Source organism: Pelecanus crispus, chromosome 1 (genome assembly GCF_030463565.1).
Source record: "Pelecanus crispus isolate bPelCri1 chromosome 1, bPelCri1.pri, whole genome shotgun sequence".
NCBI lineage: Eukaryota > Metazoa > Chordata > Aves > Pelecaniformes > Pelecanidae > Pelecanus > Pelecanus crispus.
The window spans coordinates 115,989,547-116,016,307 of NC_134643.1; the positions used below are offsets into that span (position 1 = coordinate 115,989,547).

Genomic DNA, 26,761 nt, shown 5'->3' on the forward strand with positions numbered 1-26,761 from the left:
AGTTTTCTCTTCTAGTGGATGTGGTCGGTAATAAATATTTTACAAATGCATTTAAATATTAATGACACCCTCAAATGAGTCACAAAGTGGTGTTCTTTTCTGGGCCTTGTGCAGGAAATAGTTTGTATTTGCACTCTTAACATTTGAACAGTTTTTGGTCAAAATACTGAGTCAGTTTTCACATATCACACAGAGCTGCTGATGATACCGACATTGGTCCAGTTACACTAAAGCAACAAAAACATCACTTTTCATGCTAGAAAACATAAAGTACAGATGGGTAACTGCTGGGCTTTTTCTCTTTAACTTTTTCATATTTCTGTTGATCAAGGGCTGAGAGTCACCTTCCACTCTCCGCTTTTTCTCAAATGTATTTGACCACTGTTATAACCTCTTAAATATAAGGGTTCATATGCTTACCTAGATGGTAGCCAGTAGTGAAGTTTGCAAGAAATCCCTTCTTTGTTGCAGACTTGTCCGTAAGGAGGATTACTGTCATCTGGTTTGTTGTAGAGAAGACATCTGGCAGTAGGTCTTGTCCTGTATAGACAGCTGTTCTCCAGGAGAACATGAATATACTTAAGCTATTTTGTTCTTATGTATTTCAAAATGTTTTGGGTTCAAAAGCAAATACTGCTACCACATGAATACAGTTATTCCCCCAAACCTAACTGCTATCATACTGCAATGATCAACGCCTAACCCCAAATTTGACACATCAGTATAGAAAAATAAGGTTCGATTAAGAGACTGTGCTTCTGTTTGTCCACATACATGAGCAGTCTTATTTATTGAGAAGTTAATTTCATTTGGATTGCATAGAAAGCTGAGTCTGTGCAAACATTTGGGAAATGCAACGTCACACACACAGCATGCTTTCTCAAGTTTTCCTCCTAATTTCTGAGACCCAAAAATGTGAAGAAGTGTAGAATGAAATTAGAGAGAAATAATTTCCTTTATATTATATCCATCAGTTTGCTCCAGCTGTCTGACTACATTCACTTCAGTACTCAATGCTGTTACTTACCCAAAAGTAAGGAATTTGGTCCTCTGCCATCTCTGACTTCAACTACATCATGAATATTTTCCAGATCAAAAACCTGAAAATGAAGTTGAATGTTTTTTCCCTTTTCAGCATTTAAGTGCCACACACCTAGAAAGTAATAACATACACACAAAAATCACCTTTTTGGTTGTTACATTCACTGTGTCATTTTCATGTTGAAGGATTTTGGGGAAAAAATATCTCTGGTAAACTATTAAGAATCACCCAAGAGACTTAGAAGTCTAAATCTTATCTTTAAAAGCAACTTATGCTGTCAGTATCCAAAATTCAATTGACTCTCATTCTCTAAAACACTTTTGAAAATGGGATTTAGGCTCCTAAGACATACACACATGCATTTTTTATCATTCATGACAGCTGTGAGTTTCCCTAAAGTAGCAAAGCTAATTCTTTTGTAACTGAGAATGTGGCAAATAGTCTTGTCACTTAAGTCTTATCTGATGGTAGGATAATTTCTATAATCAGTCACAGAAGCCTGTCTTTCAGGTTAGATGTCTTTTTAGAGAAGAAGTATTTGCTTCTGTTTAGCCTATGCTTTATCATATTTGATCTATGTAAGTGTGGATACTATGGATATCTTGTAAAGAAAATAAAAAAAAAAAACCAACAAGCAACTGTTTTTTATCTGTTCATAGAATGAAAAGCATTTTCTCACTAGTAGGAATCACATTTGGGATCTTGTGAAATTAATACCCGGAAATGAGAGCCATATCTCAGGTGGGACAGAAACACAAAATTACAACTCCTGTGATTAGCATGGCAACACAATTCTCCAATTAAAAGTGAAGTAATAAATAATTAAAATTTCATTAAGAAGCAAAGTTGTCTTCCTTGCTTCATCCATCAACAGCACTTAGTGGACCACTTTGAAACATTTTCACTTTTGCCAGCTGTAGCTTAATCTAAATCAAGTAACACCAGTAGAATAATGATGTATTTTCACTAGTATGTTAAGAAACATTCAATAAAGAGAGCATCCCTTGCAAAATGCATGCACACTTTCTTTGCCCATAGGAAAGGTTAACTATTTAACAGAAGAGATGATGATATTAACCTGGCAAATACATTCAGGTGTAATGGTAAAATGGGGACTTTTCAGCACCTTGTCTGTTGTTGCCTTGACCTAAAGATATTTGACATAATAGACATGATGGAATTGGCCTGTCTCAACCCATTCCAAGGGATTATGCTTGTCTTCATCACTTTTTAATCAATTGGCACACAATTCCTTAGCTTCTGCTAAGTGCCATATAGACTTTAGTTAAAAGATCCCACTGTACATAGCTTAGATCTTTTTTGCTTGACAGCATCTGACTTGGGAAAGCAGATTTAATATCTCTACTTTTATATGGCTAAGCTTTTCCTGAAGACTTGGACAAGAATGACTTACAAAAAGCTTGATTAGGGTAATTGTTTGGAAAGTTTTCAGAGCTGAATGTACTGTTTGGCTCCCAGAGTTCAACTGGTCCTCCACAGTCAGCTGAAAAAGAAAACATTTCAAAACCATAATTAACCTATTATCTTACTTTTGCAAGCCATTGTAACAAGGCTAATTTGGAAAAAGTAATTTTATGAAGAGGATATTCAAGTTAAATTCATTACTGGAAAGGTTCTGTTACGGTGCCATTGGTATAAAGTTTGAACAATGAGTTGTGAGAAGCCAGCACAGAGTAAGGGCACAGAGCATTGAGGAAACAAGGTGTGTAAGAAATTCACTGTCCTGATTAGTTACAGTGTCTAAGTCAGACCTGCTGACACATAAAATTGATACCATAGTGTTATCTACAGCTATTGTTCATATATTGCTGTTTGTGAAGTGCTAGTGCTCAGGTGCACAACTGTATTCATGATGGTGCTATGAGAAGTCTTCCCCAGATAGTTAGGGGAAGGACACAGACTGTTTTTCATTTGGTGATTATTGGTCTGCAAGCTGTGCACATGACAGAGAATATGAAGAAAAGAATGTAATACAGTCAACTGTATAATTTACTAGTACATTAATGTAAAAGCTAGAAAATGTCAAAGAAAGACACCAAAGCTGCCCCCCCACCCCCCCCCCAATATAACCTATTTATGCACTTAGCTTGTATACGCCTTGCTTATTATCTGACTGATCTTGCAGCATTAGCAGAGATAGTCAAGTATAAAGCCCATTTGGTCACCTAGCAAATAAACTTATAGCAAAAAACCCCTTATATTGTTACTTTGATTTCATCAGGACCCTAAAAACTTTTACAGTTAAACCTTGTAAACGGTAAAAGTAGCCATTTGCTTTTTCCTTGAAAGAACTGCTCCAATAAGAAAGGTCTTTATCATAAACATGTATATGCATTTATATATGAAAATGAATAAAATTTATTTAAAAGAAAAAATCATAGATACGTATGTATGTGCACACATACACTCCCTCATACACATAGACATAGCTAACTGCACTTTATATATACAATATTCTCTTTCAATATATAGTTTAGATGGTGGTTTACATCTGAAATATGTCAGCTTCATATTCCAAAACTTTACTTCATATTGAGAAATATTATTTATTTTCACTTCAGCTGTACCATCAGAATGAACTTCGATGTTTTCCCACTTCTGTTGTTCACAATTACTTTAGTCAAAAATAAACAGTGCTCCTCCACCTGCTTCAGGAAATAGAAATTAAGGCAGAAGAAATCTACCTTTTTTATTTTGTTTTGTTGTTGGTTTATTCTTTGAATTACAATTGATTTTTTTAACTTTCAGACTTTGGCTAAACTTTAACACTCCCCGCTCCTGCTCCCCCCTCCACCGCCCAATAGCTCAAATTCTGCGTTTCATTATGTCTGTCAGTATTGCATACTCTGAGCCACTTGGTTGGGGACTGCATAATCTACAAGTCCTACTGAGTTTGCCCATTGAATCCTACTGGGAGGAAGCTCCACTAAATACAAGAAAGATTTGAACTTTCTTATGACAGCGATCTTACAGAACTATTTCACCAAATCACTCCTGCAAAAAAAGCCGAACTCTCTGAAAGGAAAAGGAACTGTTAACAATCACACACTGACTAACAAGTACATTATGTTTCAGCCGTATGGCTCACAATGAGAACTACTTTCTGTAACCACCATTAACAACAAAGATTACATTGGCTTTTTTTATGGAACATTACTGCACCTACAAACAGGTGTTGTAAAGCTGCATGAAGAATGTATGATTCTTAACCAGTACCTTCTGGTGATATGAGCAGAGCAAAACCAACTTTCTTAATAGCAGAAGAGGGTCAACTTAGGAAATCTGACCTGGTGTTGACTACATGTAAAGCACATTAGTAATGATCTTCTTTCTCTTGCGTGGAAAAACAATAGAAATAATTGATTTTACTCATGTCTGGAAAAAATGCTTTAAAAATTTCCAGTGATCTTTAAACACAAATTTATATGGAGTTATTCATATAGCTGTCACTCATTAGAGAACCAAATAGCAATCAGCACCAATAATCTTGGTCCTTTCATTGAGCATAATAGACGATTTTCTCAACATTGTAGAAAATTATATGACATATTCATAAAATAATTCCTCTGTGCTTTGGCCAAAACTTTAATTTATATTGACATACACATATTATATTGACATACACTATAATTTCCACACTGTTGTTTGTGTTAAAAGACAGGTTATAAATGAAGATGAAAGAAATCTTTGTTTTAGATGAAAGTGTAAGCTGACAGTCTTTGCAAAAGACAAAAACAAATCTAGCTTCCCTATCCCACCACCAAAATTTTGTGACTTTTCAATGAGCTTTTGTGTCACTGTGAATGATGCCAGTGCCTCTTACTGAAGCTCTAAGTCTAGCAAAAGAAATTGGCTCAGCTCAACTTCTTTCATCTCTTGTTTATAGACATGACATTTGTAGTGAAACCATTAGTGTTAGTAAGCTTGCACCACATCCATCAAAGCAATTTCATACTTCTTTGAAGATGATTGATAACATTCACTTTTTTTCAGCAGGTTACAGATATCATGTACATAGCACGCCTCAACAAAGTTATGCAAACATGTTAGTTTTTCCCCAGTGACAGCTTAGACTGTGCTTTTGTATCATATTGAAGGACAGTATGGATCCTCTCTAATCTGTTTCATAAGAAGTAATATGCCACATGACCACTTCCTTTTTTTTGACTATTAAAACTTTATCACTGTATTTTGGGTAGAGATCTATAGTTTGAATGACATTTCTTTGGTGTTTTGACAGCAGCACTCAGCTGCTATTTACCACAGGGTCATTCTACCACTAATCATTAGACTGATGCTAGCTTGTGAGGTATGTTTACCCACAGTACCTGAAAGATGGCTGGAGGTGGCAGACATCAGCACCTCTTCACAATATTGCTTTAATGAAAACTGCAATCAAATTCCAAAACTCACTTTGGTACATTATGACTGAAATTACTAGTTTTATTAAAATTTAATTCTGCTGACAGAGACATCTTGTTGAACTGTACCTCCCAGTGTCTCACGATGGAGCTCTAAAACTGAATTTTGCTCTTACATTTAGAAGGTTTTGTTTTCTTACCTGTCCTGATGCAGTAGATTTAGCAGTGGTAGATTTGATAGAATGACAATATTAGTACACAGCACTTCAACATGAATACAATGCAAACAGTCTTTTTCTATTATTTTAATTTTAGACCATTTTTTATTTATTATATGCTGTCAAGAGAGCAAATAGCTGTGCTTTTTAAGTGACAGTAAATCTAATAGGAGGCAGTCCTGGAACATACTTACTGTTTGTTTTAATGATATTAAGCCATCTGTGAATAGGTCTTTTGTAGAAATCTCTTTTTTGCCAAAATGTTCGTGCCTCTTTCAGAATAAATTACAAAGCCCTATCAGGTATTTTAATGATTTTTTCCCAAAGTCTCTATTCATATGTGTACCAGTTTTTGCTTTGAATGTGCATGGACCTGGTTAACATCATATGCAATATTTCTTCTTTGTTTTACATACATTTTCCAGATTTACAATGATGTCTACAGGTATTTTTTCATTTTTCTCTCAGTGAGGTTCTTCTAACTAGCTCTGTGAAACTCGTATGTTTTGAGGAAGCTTAAATCTCTGTGCTTTTCTTTAAAAGACTCAGCAATATGATGGGTCTGGATCAAGCTGGACAACCTGTCTGGAGAAGTGCATATGTGCTATAGGTTTCATGTTTCATTAACTTACTACTTGACTTGGAGAAGATGGCAAAAATGTGCAAACAAAACCAACCCTCCTCCAGTTCCCCACTGAACCTGGGATTCAGAAAAGGTGCCAAGAAGATAGTGAGATGAAATGAGATGAGACCCATCAAGCAGGAAAAAAGCCCTGTCCGTTATTACTAGAGCAAGCACCTATTCATCACTCCTGCCTTACCATGAAGAGTAGAATTAGCAAAGGCAAAGTTGAAGAAATCAGGCTTAGATTTTGACACATTCCATAATTTATGCAAATACTGAACCCTCTCATTAGATCAGGGAGTGGGAAGATTGGGGCTTTTTTGTCCACTCATTTCTTCTGAAACCAGAAGGACTGCTAAATGTCCTGTCTTTTGTGTTTCCCTATTTAAATTTTTTTCAAAGCAAGTATTGTCTTCTTTTTCCTTTTTAATGTAATCAGATATAGCAGGAATAACAATATGGCCAAATGCATATTGGAAAGAAGTCATTCCCTGCAAGCCTTGTTCCAGGTAATACCTCCATTTTGGGTATTAGACACTCACATACACCTTGCTCCACTCTTAAGCCATTCTGGCCCTATTATAGATTCATTCTCCTAAATATGGGAGTTTTCAGTGTGCATGTGTTCTCAGAGCTTGGTGAATTTTTACCATTGAGACCTCTAGTGGTAGTATTATGTGACACTGCTCATTCTCTTATTCCCCTGCTACATTACTTATAGTTTCAAATATAGAGGTTATAATCTTCCTTCTCTTCCTTCTTCCTTCCCCTTCAGTGGCTTCCTGGAAGCTTTACTAATTAAACCTTTTAGAGACAAATTCTGAATTCTTCAATTATCCTCCACCCTTCCAGTTTTGGAAGATACTGTACTGATAGCTTAAGCTGTATATCTACCAGTTCTGTTGCTATCAATGGAGTCATGGGCAGGGAACCTGATCCCTAGTATGTTATCCCAAAGACAATTTTATAAGGCTGAAGAGAGATTTTTATAAAACTGAAGGCTGAAAATTCTGAATCACTCATACACAAATACAGTAATAGGAAATTGCAATCAGCTGTAATTTAGTGTTTACTTACTAGGAACTGAAGGGACAGTAGTAACAGCTGGAATCACAGTTGGGTCTACATAAATACTTTGATTACACTTTCCCTTTGTCAAACCAATGTCATCCAAGGCAATATCACTGGGACCACGCTTTTTAAAGGCATCAAAAATAACCTGAAGTTCATGCAAAAGAATTAGTTTTATAATTTAATGAAAAACTTTTCAGCGTCCTATGACAAATGATTCTGTCTTCTTTCTTGAATGCTCTTATTTCTACTGTATTCTACACTGGGAGGGCATCAGGAATGAGGCAGGACTCCTCACAAAACAAAACAGCACTATTGAAACCAAGTGGATCATTCTAAAGAGTGCAGGAACTTCTTTGTATAAACGGTGAACGTGATTTAAAACTATTCAATAACTTTACTTTTCATATATAAATACACGTAATTTTTGAAACACAAATTCTGTATCACTCATCAGTTCAAAATTCTCCTGATCTAATGGCGTATCTCCATGGAAAATGGAAATTAATCTCATTTGTTTGTTATTGCTTTAATATCCACATATTTAAAGTAATCCTGCTACCAAGGAATTCACTCTGGTGAAATACAGCTAGGTATAGCACTCTTCCAGAGATCATAAAACACACATTTGCTGGAAATGTGATGCAGCCAGGTCACAGATGCATTTACTTCCTCAGATGGTAAATGCATCTTTCTGGCAGTGCTTTTGCATCAATCAAAATTACTATAGCAGGACAAGCCATCCCAAATACCTACAAAAGAAACTGTTTTCAGTAGAGGGTTGCTGAAGGAATTATCTAGCATAAGTGTCCTCCTTTTGTTTACAGGTCAGCTGTTAACCATGAGTCACCAAATACATTTCTGTCTGGAACACACTTTCAGTGAATTATTTTGTAATTGATTAGTGAAAATACTGTTTCAGAATCTGAAGTTACTTAATTTAAATATTGTCATGGCTAGGTGCTTCATATCACTCTCACTGTTCAGATTTTACACTCCACATCAGATTTTGATAGGCTTTGAACATCTTTGTTTTCTGGAAAGCTCTCTTTCATGATAACATTGACTGTCCCACAACAACGTTAAGGTTGTCTGTTTTCTACAATAATAATACTTTAAATTCCAGAATAGGGAAAGGGTGGGCGGGGGGGTTACAGTTCAAATGGGGACTCCAGTCCAGCAATTTAACATTTATTTAATGGCATGCATTAGTAAATAGCACTAGATATTCTCTTTGGAGCTGCGGATCATTGGGTTAATTTCACAGAAAACTCTGATATCAGTTTAGCTAAAATAAATTTTAAAAGAACTAGCAGTTTAACAAACCTTAAAATCAGACGTTTCATTTAAAGTTACTTGTCCGTAATTCCAGTTGTTCCCATAGTTTCCTTCTTTCTGGAAAATGATCTTTTCCAAACCATGCTCATTACTTATGCTAACTCTTAAACGGTAAACATTAGTACCGTACATGAAATACCTAGAGGGGGAAGAGCAATTTTGGCATTATTAGAACAAAGTTAAATTTAATTAAAAAATATCAAGCTTTTTATGTTATAAATGGTTTTATGGAATTAGGACTAATCTGCAGTGAACTTGAAAATAAAATTAATCATATGTTTAGATTACACATAGAAGTTTTACTTGGCACTGCTATATTTTCTGCAGAGACCTAGTGACATGACAAAAAATATTTCAGGGATTTTTAATGTAATTTCTGTATATAAATGAATATTGGATGCAGAGTGAAAAAGAAAATACATAAAGCTAACTGCAAAAATCAAGCCTATAAAGGAGTCAAAGTTTCAGGCCTGGAGTTGAGACTGATCATGGAAATCCAAACAGAAGCAGGCTTGTATTGCTGGCACACTGACTTGGATTAATGTTATATATGAAAGAAAAATATTTGGTTTTATTCTTAAACAAAGTATATGTTTAGGAATTATGTAAGAATACCAAAAGCTTAGACAAGATGAATCCGAAGAGACCAAAGGCAAACTCAGAATCCGGACTCTCTCTTCTCCAAATCCAGGTCCTATGGGTGTTGAAATATAAAATCCTGCAAGATAATGGGCACATTTTAGTCAGTACAGAATTACTGATTTTTTCTTTAAATGAGAGTTTTTACATTAAAAATAATATAAATAATATCAAGCACAGACAGCGTTGAATGACTTGGAAGATTCCTGAAACAATAAACATTAATGATTATCCCAACTTATATTCATCAGTCAACAACACACTAAAATGAGCTTTAAGCTTGTCGGACACTCCTCAGAACTAGACATGAAATGGGAAACTAGTCCTTTTGAAGTCAGGTGGAGATCTGCCTTTTATTTAGTGAAGGCAGTGATTCACCTGAGCCATTTCTGCTTAGTTTATAAAAATGTCTTCCTGTTTGACATTGCCTGTGATTTTGCAGAAGAATTTCCTGACATTTTTATAATTTTTATCCACATAATAATGGGAAATATAGGTTGCATGTTGAGGGGGGTGAGAGAATGACTACATGAATGTTTTATAGCAAGGTGAAGCATTATAAACAAGAAAAATATATTATTTGGGGAAATTGGGTTTTTAGCTTTTTCTGAGTTAATTCCTTGCAGCTGGGAATTTGGACTTCTTGCTGCCATATGGAAATATAATGTGAGGCCAGGCTACAGAAGCATTGTGATTTGTCACAAGAAAAGCAAAATTAGGCAGAGTTAAAAGTCCTAAAATAAAATTCTTGCTTTATTGAAATCATGGCTGTAATCTTCAATTTTATTCTTTCTATCTATCTATCTATCTATCTATCTATCTATCTATCTATCTATCTATTATCTATCTATCTAATACATCTATATGCAAATATTATATTCATAGAATCTACAAATAAATATAAATATATAATTTAAATGATATATACTATATTCTGTTATTTACACTTCTAGATTACCTAGGTTTTTCATGTGGGACGTTGAAGTACCTGAAAATTAGTCTGAAATCTGAATCAGGCCTTTCATTTCCTGTGTTGACTTAGAAAGCATGCATTGAAATATACATGGTGTCTAGCTTTAAGAAAATGAGCACAGCATTCTTTTTCAGAAAAGGTCTTCATATAGTCAAAGTGACAGTTCTCCGTTTCATCAATTCTCCGAGCATTCAGAATCAGTTGTGGAGTATGTATTAAATCCTTTGTTTTTCAAGAGCAGCAAACCAAAAATATACTCTCTTACTGAATGTATATAATAGCTAGATATTAATGATGCAGCTTATATTTTTACTTCAAACACAGGTTGTAGAAATTTGAATATTCAACATAATAGCAACATTACATACATCAGCTTAGATCAAGCACAGTGAAACAGAGAGCACCTAAAATAAATTAGCATTTTCAAGAGAGCTGGGAATCATTGTGAAATGTTTTATTAAACCCATTTTATTTTTTTTCATCTGATTTGTATTTTAGGAGTCAAGTGGGAAGATAAAACAGTGTTCTGAAGATTGTTTAGAAAATGTGCATTTACTCAGGGAGAGGTGAATAATTTCTACCCAATAACGTGCTGAATAATATTTTTCTTTTCCTGGGAGTAACATCTTCCAGAAAATTTGCAATTTTCCCAGTTATTTGTCACTGAATAAGTTCTGTATAAGTCTTGCATAGAATATATATAACCATTGCAAAATCCAAATTATGTTAACTGGTTTTTGCTGGACTGACAAATCAGCTGAGAAAGAGATTGCTTGGTTTTGCTGTTGAAGCAGAAGAAAATTTTTGCAGTCTAATTCTGGGACAAGCATTCATGATACACATTAAAAAATCTGATTCCTATCAGTATTGTCTTTTTAATTAAAACCCACATTTGATATGATCACTCTTCCAATTAAGTTGTTTTGCTATAGCAGTTGCTGCAGTGTTTGTGTGTTTTGCACATGTGTTGAAAATTAATGTGTATGGTGTGCGATTCTAACTGGGGACATAGGTGCCCTACATGCCCTGCAGGTCAACTTTATGTTAAATCAAAATTATTCTGTGACAACCATGAGGATGTCACCAGTAGATAGGGATGAAATAGAAGTGATTTCCCTAAAATGTAACTATACTTGTTTTTTTTCCTTAAGGTAAACATGCAGTTAGTTGATCGATAACACTGTTGCATAATAGAAATTCCTTTCTCGGATAAGGCACTTTGGCATATCAATAGCATTGAAACTTTTCAATACCTCACACTTCAATCACTTTATATATTCCTTTATTTCTTCTTTTAGTTTTGGTATATTTCCACAAGATGACAATCAGTAGCATAAAACATTTTGTCTGGTAGCCCTGACTCATTTTTATGGCAGAGTAAAATTACATCCCAATAATACTGTTATGAAGAATCTGTTGTACAGTGATATCACATAAGCTAAGTCAAGCTTTTCCTTTAATCTGCAAGCAACTTGTGTTTGCTCTTACCTGACATGTTGCCAAATGTATGATCAAAATCAGGACCAGTCATAAAGGGAAAGGTAGGGCCCTGAACTCTCTCCCAGTCTGAATCATCATCTAAATCTTGTAACCAGTAACAAAAGCCGTCTTCAAAAGTGCAATTGACTTTCTCATAATCTGTGAATAAGAACCTCTAGTAAATAAAAATGACAGAGACGTTAAGTATTTTCTCATAATTACATGAGTGACGAACGATGTAAATTTTTAAATAAGTTTGAAAACTGGTGCCCATGGTGACTCAATTTCTTCTTCTATGCAATGCAACATAATTATTCAAATAAATGTGTCAGTTGTACTTGTTAACAAAACACTATCACTTAAGACGGCCCTACATGCTCTTGCACTCATTCATCAATCTTCTTTTTTGATTGTTCTACCAGTAATGTGGTGGGGTGATGAGAGAGGACCCCTTGCATAGCTAACACCAAGGGCTGTCCCTGCTCTTTTCCTCTTTTCTTTGCCAAGGCCTGGATTGCTCCAGCTGAAAGGGCTCACCACTGGAGCTGAATGCTCAGAAGCTAAGTTCTGTGCTCCATGCACCAAGGAGGCCCCTTTCCTTGTCCTTCTCCTTTGCTCCTTCTTTGCTCACCTATATTTGCTGCAACATCCTTATCACTTTTCTTCCCATGATATTGTGCTCAGTGTCTTTTCATGGTGCCTTGAAGTGCAGGTCAGCCTCCAGCAAGGGCTTCCACATGACAAGAGTTTGCTGGCACTCTGGGTGCTTCCTGCAGCATATCCCTTCCCAGCCACATCCCTTATTCACATCCTGCTCAAAATTTAGCAGCTGAAGAAGCCTCCACTTGTCCAATCTGCATCTAAATTTTTTCCGACTACTAAAGAACACCAATGCATGAATCATATTGCTGCATTTTGTTGTCACTGTAGATGTACTGCATCTGGACTTTTTCCAATGCCAATTTACTGAAGCAGGTATTTTCCTGAATGTTAGTTTTGCCATTTGGGACTATTATTGTGGCAATGAGTCAGGACATCAGAAACTCTGGAGAGCAGGTGCTGTCAGGTGATCACAGAATAATGATTAGTGTCATTCAACGGTGTTCATTAGTGAACAAACTGGCTGAGAGGAATCTGATGGAGATATGGCTGGAGTTTTACTCTTATTTAAACAGATTAACTTTGTAAGGCATCACCCTACTGCTAGATACAGGCCTGTAAACCTGTGGACAGTCTTATTGAAATCAATGATTTGATCTTTAAAATCGTATGAAATTTCTCAAAGTGGATCTAGTTAGTGGACTGAGGCTAGAAAATACTGCTTCCCTTTTTATCTCCATTTTGTCAACCTGAAAATATAGGTCCACCAAACTTTCGGGATAACAAAGAAACACACACACACACAGAACACTTACTGCTTAGTCCATTTGCATTAAATGTAGTGTATGTTGCATTAAAGCCATTGTAATTTTCAGAATAATCCGATATAAACTGTGCTGTAGCCTCATGAGAAAAAATGTAAATTGTCTCAGGATTAGTCCCTGACAGAGAAGCTGAGAACAAATAAAGAATAATATAGTCAGAGATAAAACAATCCCAAATGCATTAAAATCCCCAGTGCTGTCACAAAAATACAGTGCATTAGCTTTTTGAGTCTTAAAGAATGCTTTTCCTCTTGTACTATGATCCTGCCTACAATAGGTTCAAAACCCTGAAGGCACTTAGCTGTTTGGCTGTCATAGAAGTATTCTGCATAACCCATCTCTCATATCCATCAATATGGATATCAGCTAGTGGAGAAATGTCTCTTATAGTACACATATTCAACACTATAATCTTCATATCCATGCTTATTATGCTGCAAATGTTCTCAAAATTTACAGATATGCACTCTGAAACTCTAGAATCACAGTACTGATTACCTATTTTTGCTATATATACTTATTGTCACAGTTTAATAATTAGCACATTAAGTAAACTGTGAAATTACATAGGAATTTCCTTTTGTGATGCATGCATGAAGGCATATAGCACAGGAGCAATTGCAATGTTCTGAGAAGCAGCTGGACAGGGTGCTAGATAATCTCACCTAGGTTCCCTTTCCCATGAAAGGTTGGGCCAGGGCATCTTTCAAGGTCCGTTCCAACCTGGGCAGTTCTATGATTCTACAGTACAACGTATCTAAATTTTGACTTTAAATTTTAAATTAATTTAAATTCACTCATTTAACTTCCATACGTGTGAAATGAAAGGATGGATACAAGTCATCATATAGTAAAATAGTTGCTCCTCCATCTAAAGCTGATATGATGCCAGGTAACAACAGTTAGACTAGTAACTGTATTTAGGATAAAGAAAATCCTGAATTCCTCACTGTTCCGTGAACATTTTTGCCTCCACTCTTTCTCTTTTGAAGTCCTTGCCTGATTTTGCACAGCTAGAGAGACTTTGCTTTTCTGAGGAGGAGCTATTTCCCTACTTGTAATACGATATATTTGAAACGGTGCCGAATTATTAAGGAAAGACAATGGGCATAATCTTTCACACTTTTCATTACATGTGCATTACTTTCCTTCCTCCTTCTCAGGTACTTTTACTTACTTAAGTGGACAGTCTTAATCTGGAAATGTCTTGTAGCCCTTCTTTCCTCCATATTTGGTATTTGTAATACCTGGAAATCTATCCCTCAAACTGCAAAGTTTTAGGCAATCCACTGAAGGACAGTCTTTAACATTGTGTTTGTGGTATGACTGGTCATCCCCACAGCAGTCCTTAAAACCATGCAAGTTAATGGTTGCTGCAGAGAATATTATTGAAGCAATCTCTCGCATCTAAATTGAAATTCTGAAGGGGGTCAAATTCAAAGCAGTACTGGAAGGGTAGAATTTCTCCATGCTACATTTTATGAGTATGTTACTATTTCTCATTGCCATTGTCTCCCTGCTTCCAAAAATAAGGATAAATAAGAATATATTTTTCTGACATCTCTATATATTTATCTTCAAGTATCTGTATTCCACCTCTGATGGAATTCAGCTGGGTAGACTGAGTTTTGTGAAAAATGGGCAAAATCCCAGTTTTCCAGAATAGAATATAGGAACAGAGATAAGGTATCATCAATATTTCAAGGTATGAGGAAAGAAATGCCATGCTTGTAATGAATTTCAGGGAGTATCATAGTACTTCTCCCAGCAGTTTCAGTTTAGATGCTTTCATTTTATGTTACTGTGTGTAATACAGGATCTTCTGACAATATATTTCCAATGAAACATGGACCCCACAAGACCATGGCTCTGGTCAATTTATCAAGATTGGTCAAATAAGATCTTAAAAAAAAGTAGAGGTTATTTATATATTAGAGAAGCATTTATCTGGTCACTTCATGAGAATAGATATATATATATCAAGATCATTTGTCTAACATGGTAACTTTACACAGATGCGTTCTTCCACTTAAACACAGGCATGCAATTTTTTTCACTTCAAAAAGCTTATTTTAGCACTTAGATTTTATTAACAGAAAAATAAGATTACCTGAAAAATAACCTTACCTCTTAAAATCTTGTTTTGTCCTATACCTTCAAAAATATTTAAAATGTCCGTATATTGTTGTGTATCAAAAGAAGTGAAGTTCAGTTTAATGGATAACCCTTGAGGCACTCTAAGATAACAAGAGAAAAATAAACATCAAAACTGAAAGTCGTCTTCTAGGAATCTTTTTTGGACTGTAGTAAATTCATTGCATGCTTGAATGATGTTAAGTTCAGAAACAATGTGAAATTACATTAATCAAGATTATTAATTGAGATGACTTATTTGGCTAACTTCTAGTTTGTAAAATTATCAAAGGAATAGGGCATAAACCTTTTGTAACAGTACAAATACTCCTTTACTCACTGGAGTTAAGTATATTTTAGGAATTGAATCTTCTGAACTCTAGAATGTGATATTCAGCTGAACAGTTTTTGTGGTTTTTTTTTTTTCTCTGCATCTCATTAATGTATAATAACTTTTTAATACATGTTACTAATAGAAAACACCTCACTGCTCAGGTAGACTTCCTAAAGTCAGAGGAATGGTATCATCGTATCAATAAGAATAGCAAGGTATCAAAATCTGTCTCCTGAAAGTCCAAAATAATGTCTCTTATCACAAAAACACAATTTGCATGAAGATTTGAGTATCTCAAACCCACTGTTCGGGAACATGTTATCAAATCTAACCATCACCCAGTAAGATTACTAACAAAAGTCACTTTAACGAAAGTGTAAAAAATGCTGGGTTTTATTTTGCTGCAGTTGTTCTTTCAGTAATCTGTATTTAAGTAGTTCTCCCATTGCCTTTCCACTAAGCATATATGATAGGCTAAATTGTAAAACTCTACTATCACAATCAGCTTATCTTCCTATACCACTATCTGTTGTTTTCTGGAATTGAGAGATCCAATGAAGAGAGCTTTTCAACAGCAATCTGCTGATACTTATCAGTACTGATTAGTAGAGAAGCATGAAGTAAATATTTGAATATTTACATTTGCTTTTTTTTTTTTTGGTTATATATTTCTCCATAGGAAAAAATATCCTTGATTTTAAAAGAGTAAAACATACAGTTGAAAGGTAATCTTTCAGGAAGCTAATCTTTCAGGGAAATCTTGAGCATACTGCTCTTACTTTTAAAAGGAGAGGAAATGGTATCTTCATGTGGGGAGGAGTCAAATGGGATGAGTCAAATGGGATGAAAATGTAAAAGCTTTTCCTAAAGGTAATGGGGAAATCTTTCTAGACAAAGAAAGGCAGAAGAGAAATCAAAGCTTGGATGTAGTATAGGGTGACTTTTAACACACTTTTAGAGGGATAATAAAAATAATAGGACAAAATATCTCTCATCGGTTACTGGAAAACCCAAAAGCTTCCCTCATAGAAACTACTTTGTTCTAAAGGGAGACAGCATTTTTCCCTCATAGAAACTATTTTGTTCTAAAGGGAGACAAAATTTGAGTACCACATTGAATTTTTCAGGCCTTTACTGTCCGTGTTGCTAGATTTATTTAAAGCAGATAACTGGAAAATAAAACCAGATGGTTGTCTTTGTCATTGATCAATCTGTAATTACATAGATCTGCAGCACCTGTACTATATTATTTGCAATTACTCATGATTCTTTCCAAAATTAAACTTTTATTAGCTACATACCTGGTATAGATATCTACCTAATACAATGCTTCTTGCAGCTATAGCAGTGTTTGAAGCAAAATTAACAGCTTGGAAGGAAGTATTACACTTGAGACATGATTTTTTATCGTGCTCAAATTCTGTGACACCTTGAACTGAGGAACAAGTCAGGCTTATATTCTGAACAATACAATCTTGCGCTTTTCCTTTGACACACCTATATTTTAAAACCAGGTGTAGCCAGTAATTATTGGTGAATAGTATTGCTGAAGATGAGAAAGAACAAAGGTACTAAACAGAAGGAAAACCATGACTTTTCCTGAAGTGTCAAGGTGAAGACGAAAGTCCTGAACAAACTCAAATGCTAGCACTCCAAGGAGCCTTGGGAGTGCGAAGTCCAAATCTTACCCAATTTTAAAGCCATTTCCTTAATCTGCTTTGAAACTCTTCTACCAAATGAATACTTCTCAGAATCAAAGAATGGGCATTACTACAAAACCATGATAAAAATTACTGCCTTTCAAAGCAGTAACTTCTGAATTGGCAGTCATTGTAGGGATTTTTAGGAGCTTCCAACTTGCAATCTTCAAACTTATTTTACATATTATAGCATATAAAATTATTACCTAAAGACTAGTATTTATTGTAATACTTTGAAACAAATATCTTGCAATTATTTTATGTGATTTATTTCGAGCTTACAAATATGTTCCTGTGCATGCATATAATACACAAGTTTTCTCAAAATCATATCTAAGAATTTTTATAAGTGGGAAAATTACAGACATAGTTATGGGTTTTAGGCATGTAAGATTTTAAAGAAGAGTTACATAAATACAAAAGAGAAAATACTATTACATATTTTCCATGCTGGGATATTTGGGAATACAAACAAAAGGCATAAGGTTCATGTGCAGGAAACAATATTGCCGCATAATCAAAAAAATGTTATGTAGAAAATTATTGGAAAATGGCTTACAATATAATCCATTGGCAAACAATATTTGCATTGTATGGTTTTGGATAATTCATAGAGTGAAAAAACCCAGAGGAATCAGTCAACATAAATTTTCCATCACAAACTGCAGCTGTAAAGATACAATGAAGAACATTTGTCAAAATGCCATTTGAAAAACAGAATCAGAGCCAAAATGCGGGTGACCTTAGATACTGGTTTACATGGATTACCTTGGAAGTGCTTCGTGAGCAACAATGTGAAGACAAAGTAAAACACACTACCAACTTACTCCCATTTCTAATTCCTATGACTATTTGATCTCAAAGTACTGTATGAGAAGAAAAGCAGTACAGATATTTCACTTTTAAATTAGAGACAATCCAACTAATCCAAACTAGTCCAAACCAGTCCAAATAATTCAAATCCAACAGTTGGATTCAACTATTCCAACTCTCTTTCTTTCATTTTATCTTATACATTTGTAAGAAACATGATCTTGCCTTAACAGTTCTTATCTACAGCTACTTTAAATCAGAAAACTGTGTTTGCACTACCAGAAACAATCTGATATGTGAATAAAAGCAAGAAAGGATACGGTTGACTAGTTCCTCACCTTATATATTACTAAGTACTCAAAGAGATAAGTGGATATCCCAAGTTTCCTGCCAGCTATCGAATTCATTCATCTGAGGTAAATGTCATCCATCATCACGTATTTTTTCAAAAAGCTTTTATTAGTTTTGTTTCCTTGGTGCTGCTATTCCATTCCAATCATGTTCTTCAGTTTAAAAATAAGTTATTTTTTAAAAAATATATTTCTAAGCCTCAGCAAGATGGGAAGTGCTAATTCTTGCAGATATTTTATTTCTGCAGACACTGAAGCACTGTTGAAGCTTTTGCTGCATTTCTTGAACATTATGTTAGGAATCTGTCTGATGATGGGTTTTTTCAGTTTTTCAGAAAGCATCATAGAGCTTTAAAATAAAGATAAATTCACTACCACACATAGTTATCTGGAGAGGTAAGGACAAGTTCATCAATTTGAGGCAGATAATCAGAAATTAGATAGAGCTTTTCATTAACATCAGAAATGAAATTATACCTATAATGACTATTGAAATGATAAATAATCAATCATATTGAAAATTAAATGGAAATTATATTGAGCATAGTCCTCCTCTGGGGAATGATATATAAAATGATAAATCAGGGCTCCTTGTTTGTTCATTTTATAAGTGTAAAATTCTTTCTGACTACCACCGTAACAAACACAACATGAAAATTGAGCTTTGTTTCCATCAGGCTCAGGCATGCACTGTTAATAAAGACTGTGCAGAACGAACTTCACAAACGTTGATATGTCTAATGTATGAGCTGGAATAGAAACATATTCCCTTTTGCAATCTTCATGGCTTTTGAGAGGAAAACAGAACACAAAATATTTTAAATACATAGAGAAAAAAGGTCCATGACAGAGAGAGTTACTATTCTATATAACCTTTTCATCAGAATAGGCTGCAGCTTTAGAGCTGGGTATTGATACAGAAGTGCTTTTTCTGTCCATTTTAATTCATGTGTTTCCTGTCCTTACCAATGGTCTAATATTTACAACCATTTCCCATTGAGAAGAATAAAATCAGTGTGAGAAGAAGGAAAGGGCCCAGCTTGGTATTAATGAAGTGTGCAAGAAAGTGGTACTGTTGACAAGTGGTTAGCAAGACACATCCTGATCTAAAAAGGAGTTTATAGCACTGGCAGTAATAAAAAGAGATAGAGCATAGTGTTCTAATAAAATTAATGACAAAAGTTTGCTCTTGACAACAATCCATTTCTGTTCTTGTTTCCTTTTATTTGTTTCTTCTTATCTCTCAAGAGACAGGGAGTAACTTGAAACAGGACAGAAAGATTCAGGTAAAAGTCCTTAGGCTGCTCATCCACAGCCTAGCAATAATCAGTGCTTAGTGTCTCAAGAATGAGCAGGAACATAGCTGGGACTGGTCCTATTTCCCTGAAGAACCTCCCAGTGCTTCCTCATTGCAGGGAGGAGGCAGCTGTGGTCAAAGGTGGGCAGGGTCACAGAAGTCATTACATTTCTGCCCTCCTGGAGTCCTCGGAAAAGCCTCAGTTGTTCTTCAAATGAGACAGAAGATATCTTTTGTAGGAACCACTTTCACTGCTTCCCCAACATGCATCTTGCTGTCCATTTCTATTTACTTATGTTGCATACAGGGCCCATTAGGAGGGCTTAATCCTGTTATCCTTGAATTGCAGGGAGAAGCTCCCTGAACTAGTCAGATCAAGCCCACATACTTCGCTTGACAGGACCCTTCTCTGCCAAGGGCAGTACATTACTTCCTGGCTTACGCATCATTAATCTCTCTCAGTACTCTAGTGATGCTGTGAGGTAGGTAATCACAAAATGTTAGCCTAGACATATAATAACGGCAAAGAGAGTCTGCAGAGAGAAACACCTCCTGGGATCAGCCTCCAGTCTCCCTTTCCTTACACTTACGTGCTACATGGCTGCTTTTCAGCAATGCCAGCCATTATTAATAGATGCTGTTCAGACTTTCACATTTCTCTAGAGACCCTTTCATTCAAATTGCTAACTGCACTTTTGCAATGCCTTTTGTTACTTCACTGCATTGCAGAGCCAGAAAGAAACATTTCAAGATAATTTTACTCAGTAAAACAAAACAAAACAAAAAAAGGTGTCCATTTGCCTGAATCTCTGCTGAGAATCTGAGATTTTACTGAATTCTGTCTAATGAAGGAAGAGACTATCAAATTCACCCTTCTATCCTATATTTTAAAACCACTAACATATTCTAAAATCAGAAGTACTGGAGGGAATAATAATCAAGAAGAAAAAACAAACCAAGTTGTTTAAAGGGCAGCAACTCCATTGTGTGCAAGAGCTCTTGTAGCATGAATTATGAATTGGCTGTAAATCTCATTGTGAAACTGAAGCACTTCTGAAAATCTAGACAATTTTAGCTTTTATACGACTGTATTAAGTTACTTTAGGGATGGGACGTAATTGAAAAATCAAAGAGGTGGCAGGTATCCCAAACACGCAAATGGCTTATTGCCACTTATTCCACTGATTTTGCAAAGTCTGCTAAGAAACCTAAATATATAAATTTAGAAAAGCTCTGAGTTTTTGGAAAGAAAATGTTAAGACTGAAAATGTAACATAAGAGTCATGGAACAACAGTTTGTCCTCCAGCCAGAATTGTATTTCTGTAAGGTTATGAGCTGAAACTGCTAAGTTAACGGTAACTGAATGAATTGCTTGGAAATACCAGGCATCAGTGAAGATGAACAGGGGCAAATCATTCTGTTCCCTGAAGTGGACATTCTGCCTATTTTTACTTGTATTCACATTCCTGAAATTTTCTGCTCAGTTATGCGTATTCTTTAGTGACTGTTAAAATGCTGATTAAGAAATAATATCCTCAGTTACAAAGGAGCAGGGCATTCACAACTTATATTTGGTAGAGATTCAAGCAGAGATGCAAATCAGATCCAAAATCCATATGTGTAAGAGGCTACACCTCAGCTGAAAAACTCTACTGAAGCACAATTCATAACTTAAACCACTGTGTAGCCTCCAGGGCACAGCCGAGTCATGTCTACATAGCTTTGACTGCAAGTAGGTGAGCTTATTTTTGTCTGCATCTACCAATGTATGAATATCAATTAAATTCTGTCCTATATAACAGGTCTGACTGTAATATCTTTAATAAAACGTGAGCAAAACTTGTAAACTCAGACCTAATCATTCATAGTAACTAAAAAGCATTCATTTTGATGAGATGTATAATAGTACTTTTTAACTATAAGGTTCTGCATTTATTTAGCTATATCTAAAATAAAATAAAATAAAACAAAACAAAATAAACCCCAAACAAAATCCATGTCTCAAAACAACAGTATGATGGTAGAAATGAATGACTGAATAACTCTTTGGGGTTGTGGTACCTTAATGCTTGCAGTGGAACAAAGGTCTAGCTGAGGCTACTTTAGGACCTTCTGATTTCCTCAACTGTAGAGGGACCTGCTCAGAGCCCATCATTGTTATGATCTAGCTGGATGCAGCTGTTATGCTAAACAGACATTTGGATGTGTTTAAGTGGGTATTCTATTGAAGTATTTTGATGGATATTCTCCTAAAAAAGTTCAGCTAAGTCTCCCTTCTGAGGTGGCTGCACTCAGAAAAATGCAGGTAATGGGCAGGTCTGCAATTCACTTTTTTTTTTCTGAAGAAAATTCTACTTCTGACAGAAGGGGTCAGCATGTCACCAGCCTTAGAATCAGGCTTGCAGATTCTTTAAAAAAAATTGGTCTTTTACTTGCTTGTTTGTTTTTAAACCAGAGCCAAGCATTTTTTGTGTTTCTGAAAGCTCAGACCAGAGTGCCCCCACTGTTATTCTCAGGCAAGCTCAGAAGGCTGTTCTCACAGCAGAAGGGAAAATAAGCTTTCCAGATTTCTTTGAAAGAGAACTTTACAGACTTTTAACTGAGAGCTGAGACTTTGAAGAGCAACATTAACACACATGCCCCCCCACCAAAAAGCTGCACGTGCACTTTGGTAAGCAGCAATGTAGTCAGACTCCTTGGTACAATTTCACAGTGTTCCCTGCTACATGGAGCAGTGGCTGCTCTGCTCACAAAGGTGCTCAGGGAAACTAGGCAGTCAGATAAAGGCAAACAAACTCACTGGCACTGAGGGATATAAAGTTTTTCTATTAAAACCCAAATGGGTTTCAGGTTTGTAAGATATTCACAGAATCACAGAAGGGTTGAGATTGGAAGGGGCCTCTGGAGGTCATCTGGTCCAACCCCCTGCTCAAGCTGGTTGACCAGATTTTCACATCATCTTGCATCTCTCACTGTGGTGCCAGCAACTCAAACATTTGTGTCAGTCATACAGACACTCCCATTCCCTAGCACCCGGTGTAGTGAGATGCAGGTGGGCAGCCAACAAACAGAGTTTGAGCTCCTGCCAGGGCTCCATGCTGCCGTGGCAGCAGTCACACTCGCCTGCCCTGGCTGCAAAATGCTGCCACTGCCCGCTCCCCAACCCCCCGTCCCGCGCCATCTAAGTTTCTGGATGTACAATATCAATGTATCCGAGTGAACATAGTAACCTGGGAAAAGCTGTTTGTAATGTTTTGTATGATGATAATCTTAATGCTGGAATCAAAAGAGAAACCTCTTCTGACTCCAAGTATGCCATTACGTGGTTTCTGATAGGAGGTAATGTGACTTTGTATCTGTACAGGGTCATAATTTTCATTTATTTGGAAAGAACATTATTTGATATTACTGATACAAAACTTCATATGAACTTTCTATATTATTTTATAATTTACATTTATCTTTTTAATATTTATATAGTAAACAATAACTTCTATATTACTTTATATTAATATAGCCAGATTCTAATATTAATTAAGCATATTCTTCATTAATGAGAATTTCAAAGAAAATTCTTTCCATTTACAAGATAAAGATTATAACAATCATTCTTGTTATTATTTTTAGTAGACTTGATTTGGACTTCACTGTGTAGTCTATTGCCTGTAAACTATTTACAACCTACTGATGGGTTTAAGTATGTTTAAAAAGACTGATTTACAGGGGTTTCCATTCTTACCACATCTTTTTTCAGATTCATCTGAACCATCTGGGCAGTGCAAGACTCCATCACAAAATAAATCTTTTCTAATGCAGGTTACACCATCATCACAAAGTTCAGCAGGAGGCAAACACTCAGCTGAAATAATAAGGACAACAGCAATAACAGCACAGCAGTAATGCACTTTCACTACAAAGGAAAATTGACTTACCTCCGGTTGCTCTAGCACAAATCAAATCAGCCACTAAAAACTGCATTTTTAGAAGCCTGGAATGAAATATCACATACTAGAAAGATAAATTTGGCACAGAATGGAGGAAGTTCTCAGCAGTGACATATTTTTTGAAACTACAGTTGAAGTAGGATTGGAAGAAAATTTCCATTAATTCCCACTTCCTTCCTCTACCCAAATAAACTACTTTGTGTAATTAAAAAAATGACATTTTCCAATTTCTTGTGCTTGAATAACATGAGAAAACTGTACTTTGGTTTAAATAACAGGGAAAAAAATCTCTGGTTTTAGTTGAATACAATTTAATTTGATTTCCTCAACTTCAACACATAACAATGTTGCACTTTGTCAAGCTAAAGAATCTCCTTTTTAGCCAGCATATCTTGAAAATGAAAGCCTTTAAGACTGGATTTTGAAATACCAGGAATATCAGAAACCCTATTCTTTTCAGATTCACAAATTTCTGCAATACATGGGCAGATCCTTAAAATTGTGGAATCTCACTAATACTATTTTCCTAGAGCATAAATGTTCATCCACTGCAAACATGCTCTTTTTGTCTTTAGGTGGGTTTGATCTTAGACATCTGTGGAATTCAAGGAGGTCCTATTAAAGTGAACAAAACCATGCAGTTAAAATAAGCTTTGGATAATGACTAATTTCAAAATTCTTGAAAATTGCATTAAATTCTATGGAAATTATTCACATAGCACTATTCACAAAGTTCCTTTTTACAGTAAACGCTTACTGGAAAAGGTCAAAATTTCTTATGCGAGAAGGAAAAATATTAATTTGTAAAACTGACCTTGCAGCCTCTAACCATTACTGCTTGATTTATTTGCTCATAAAACTGTTAGTTCTGTAATCAGATAAAGTAAATGCTTGTATGATCTTGTATTGTATGTTATCAGTGGAAGTGACAAAGACTGAAATTGATTTGGATGTATTGTAGCATTTCAAAGTGCTTTACAAAACACTTTCAGTGTTAGCAATGCAGACAGTGTAAGCAAAAGAGCTGCCATTTTGCATCCAACTGGTAATTGAAGCAAACCAAACATACTTTAGTCAAGTGCTGGAGGTAACACAGTGCCAGTAAATGAATTGCCACAGATGAGCAGAGACAAACTGTGCATTCTAGACCCAGAACAAAAACCCAACCAATAATCTAGGAATATGTTTTGCACAAGCCCAATATGCAAGAAAACATTTGTTTACATACGACATGATCAATTCTATTTTTATTCTTCAACTCAGAAAACTAAACAGCATTGCCACCTACTGGATAGAAAGAAATTAACATTTTCTAGTAAAATACTTTTTCTTAAACAGGAAATTACCCTAAATTGCAATGTAATTGCTATACTCAACTAAAAAATGTCAGTAAATACATTAAACCCATCTGAAAATGCTCATAAATGTCATATATATGTCACCATTTAATAAGGCTAGGGGAGGATTTCAAAGATTTAGACAGCTTTGGCTTTTTGTCCATTGGAAGTCATGTGAGAGTTTGCTAACAGTTGTGGTTTTGGTGGTTTTTTTGTTTGTTTCAAAAAGCCCCAAGAAATAATAGGAAACAAAAATGAGCAGTCAGTATGTGTGTCAATATATACATCAATATACACAACACATATACCATTTTTGTAGAATGTAGAGTCTTAGAATTCCCTTCTCTTTGAAGAGGTGTCCTTAGCCAAATCAAAGGTAAACCCACACATCACATATTTGTAGGAATGGGATGCGAGAATTGAATGACGTTAGAAGAGGCTGTATGCAAACAGTGTAGTTCAAAGATCTCAGACTGTTTTGTATAACCCCCGTGCTTCGCTCCATAAGTAGTTACCTACCTGTGGTTGTTGAGGACTTGCTTGTGGTGAGTTGTCCTGAACCTGGGCAAACACAACCAAAGGTTAACACTTTACTGCTTGCTCTCTGGGAGCACCTCTGCAGTTGCTTGGGCAGAACTAAGCAGCAGCTAGTCTGCTCTTATATCTGCATTATTTGCTGTATCTGCAAACCCCAGTTTATGTAATGATATGGTAACGCCAGCTTGAGTGGCTTGATCTTGAAGGTCAAATGTCACACTAAACATAAGAAAAATAATGTGGAACCCAAGTGTACTTTAAATCTCATTCTTTCAGCTCTAGTCAAATGCTTTTCAATAACTTCAAACGACTTTGTTTTGGTTTTTTTTTTCCCATTAAAGTAACAGCAATGCTTTCTTGTCTTGCCCTGGTATGTAAAAGTTCTGACCTGAAGTTGGTGAAGTTGGTGTCATGGAGCTTGTAATTGGACTCATGGGATCTGTTGAAACAAGAAAACTTATGACAAATTTAATATTAGTACTAAAATGTGTATGTACATTCTTGTATAAATAACATTGCTCAACAAATCAGTTATCACAGTGTGAGGAGAGGAGCCTCAAGCCTGTCTAGTATTTGTATATTTACATACAGGCATACATACATACCTGCGTGTATACATATTTACACATGAACAAATGCCTAAGTACATAAGTAGATTTGTTTTAGTGATAGTGAACTGCAAAACATTCTAGAAAAATGGAATGCTTATTTGTGATTGCTCCAACACAACTTCCACTTAGTGGTGCTTTTAATAACAATCACTGAGGATGCCCCTGGCATTTCCAGATCCCAAATAGTCTTTTTTTCCCTCTTTGAATTTGCATTAGCATCCTGCTTACTATTTTTACTTTCTACATTAAGACTCAAATATGTGAGCAGGGTGATGATGCCCTCAGCTGAAAAAGGTCTCCATGTCACTACAGTTAGCAGATCCTGTCCCTTAGTTTATAAGATGAAGGGCCAGAAGGAGTAAAGTGAGAGATGTAGTGAGGCCTTCTCTATAGTTGGTCATCTATCAGTTCTACTGGCAGAAGTTGCTGATCATTGGCCATTACGGACTTACTTTTGCTAGATCTTCCTGCTCTCCCAGACCTACTAGTGCACATATTTGCATGAGGACTTCC

At 35.6% G+C, this 26,761-nt stretch overlaps 1 protein-coding gene across 1 annotated transcript in view; it reads right to left on the reverse strand.

Moving 5' to 3' along the window:
- The window catches only part of TMPRSS15 (transmembrane serine protease 15), a 58,411-nt gene that overhangs the window by 21,026 nt on the left and 10,624 nt on the right, over window positions 1-26,761 (reverse strand). Inside the window, exons 8-19 of the mRNA XM_075724359.1 lie at window positions 25,620-25,714; window positions 23,559-23,678; window positions 17,918-18,026; window positions 15,319-15,428; window positions 13,183-13,320; window positions 11,777-11,926; window positions 9,292-9,394; window positions 8,665-8,815; window positions 7,345-7,486; window positions 2,457-2,546; window positions 1,028-1,153; window positions 421-552 (exon numbers count right to left, since the gene is read on the reverse strand). Of these exons, the coding sequence (XP_075580474.1) occupies window positions 421-552; window positions 1,028-1,153; window positions 2,457-2,546; window positions 7,345-7,486; window positions 8,665-8,815; window positions 9,292-9,394; window positions 11,777-11,926; window positions 13,183-13,320; window positions 15,319-15,428; window positions 17,918-18,026; window positions 23,559-23,678; window positions 25,620-25,714 (1,466 nt within the window). The remainder of the gene's footprint in view (window positions 1-420; window positions 553-1,027; window positions 1,154-2,456; window positions 2,547-7,344; window positions 7,487-8,664; window positions 8,816-9,291; window positions 9,395-11,776; window positions 11,927-13,182; window positions 13,321-15,318; window positions 15,429-17,917; window positions 18,027-23,558; window positions 23,679-25,619; window positions 25,715-26,761) is intronic.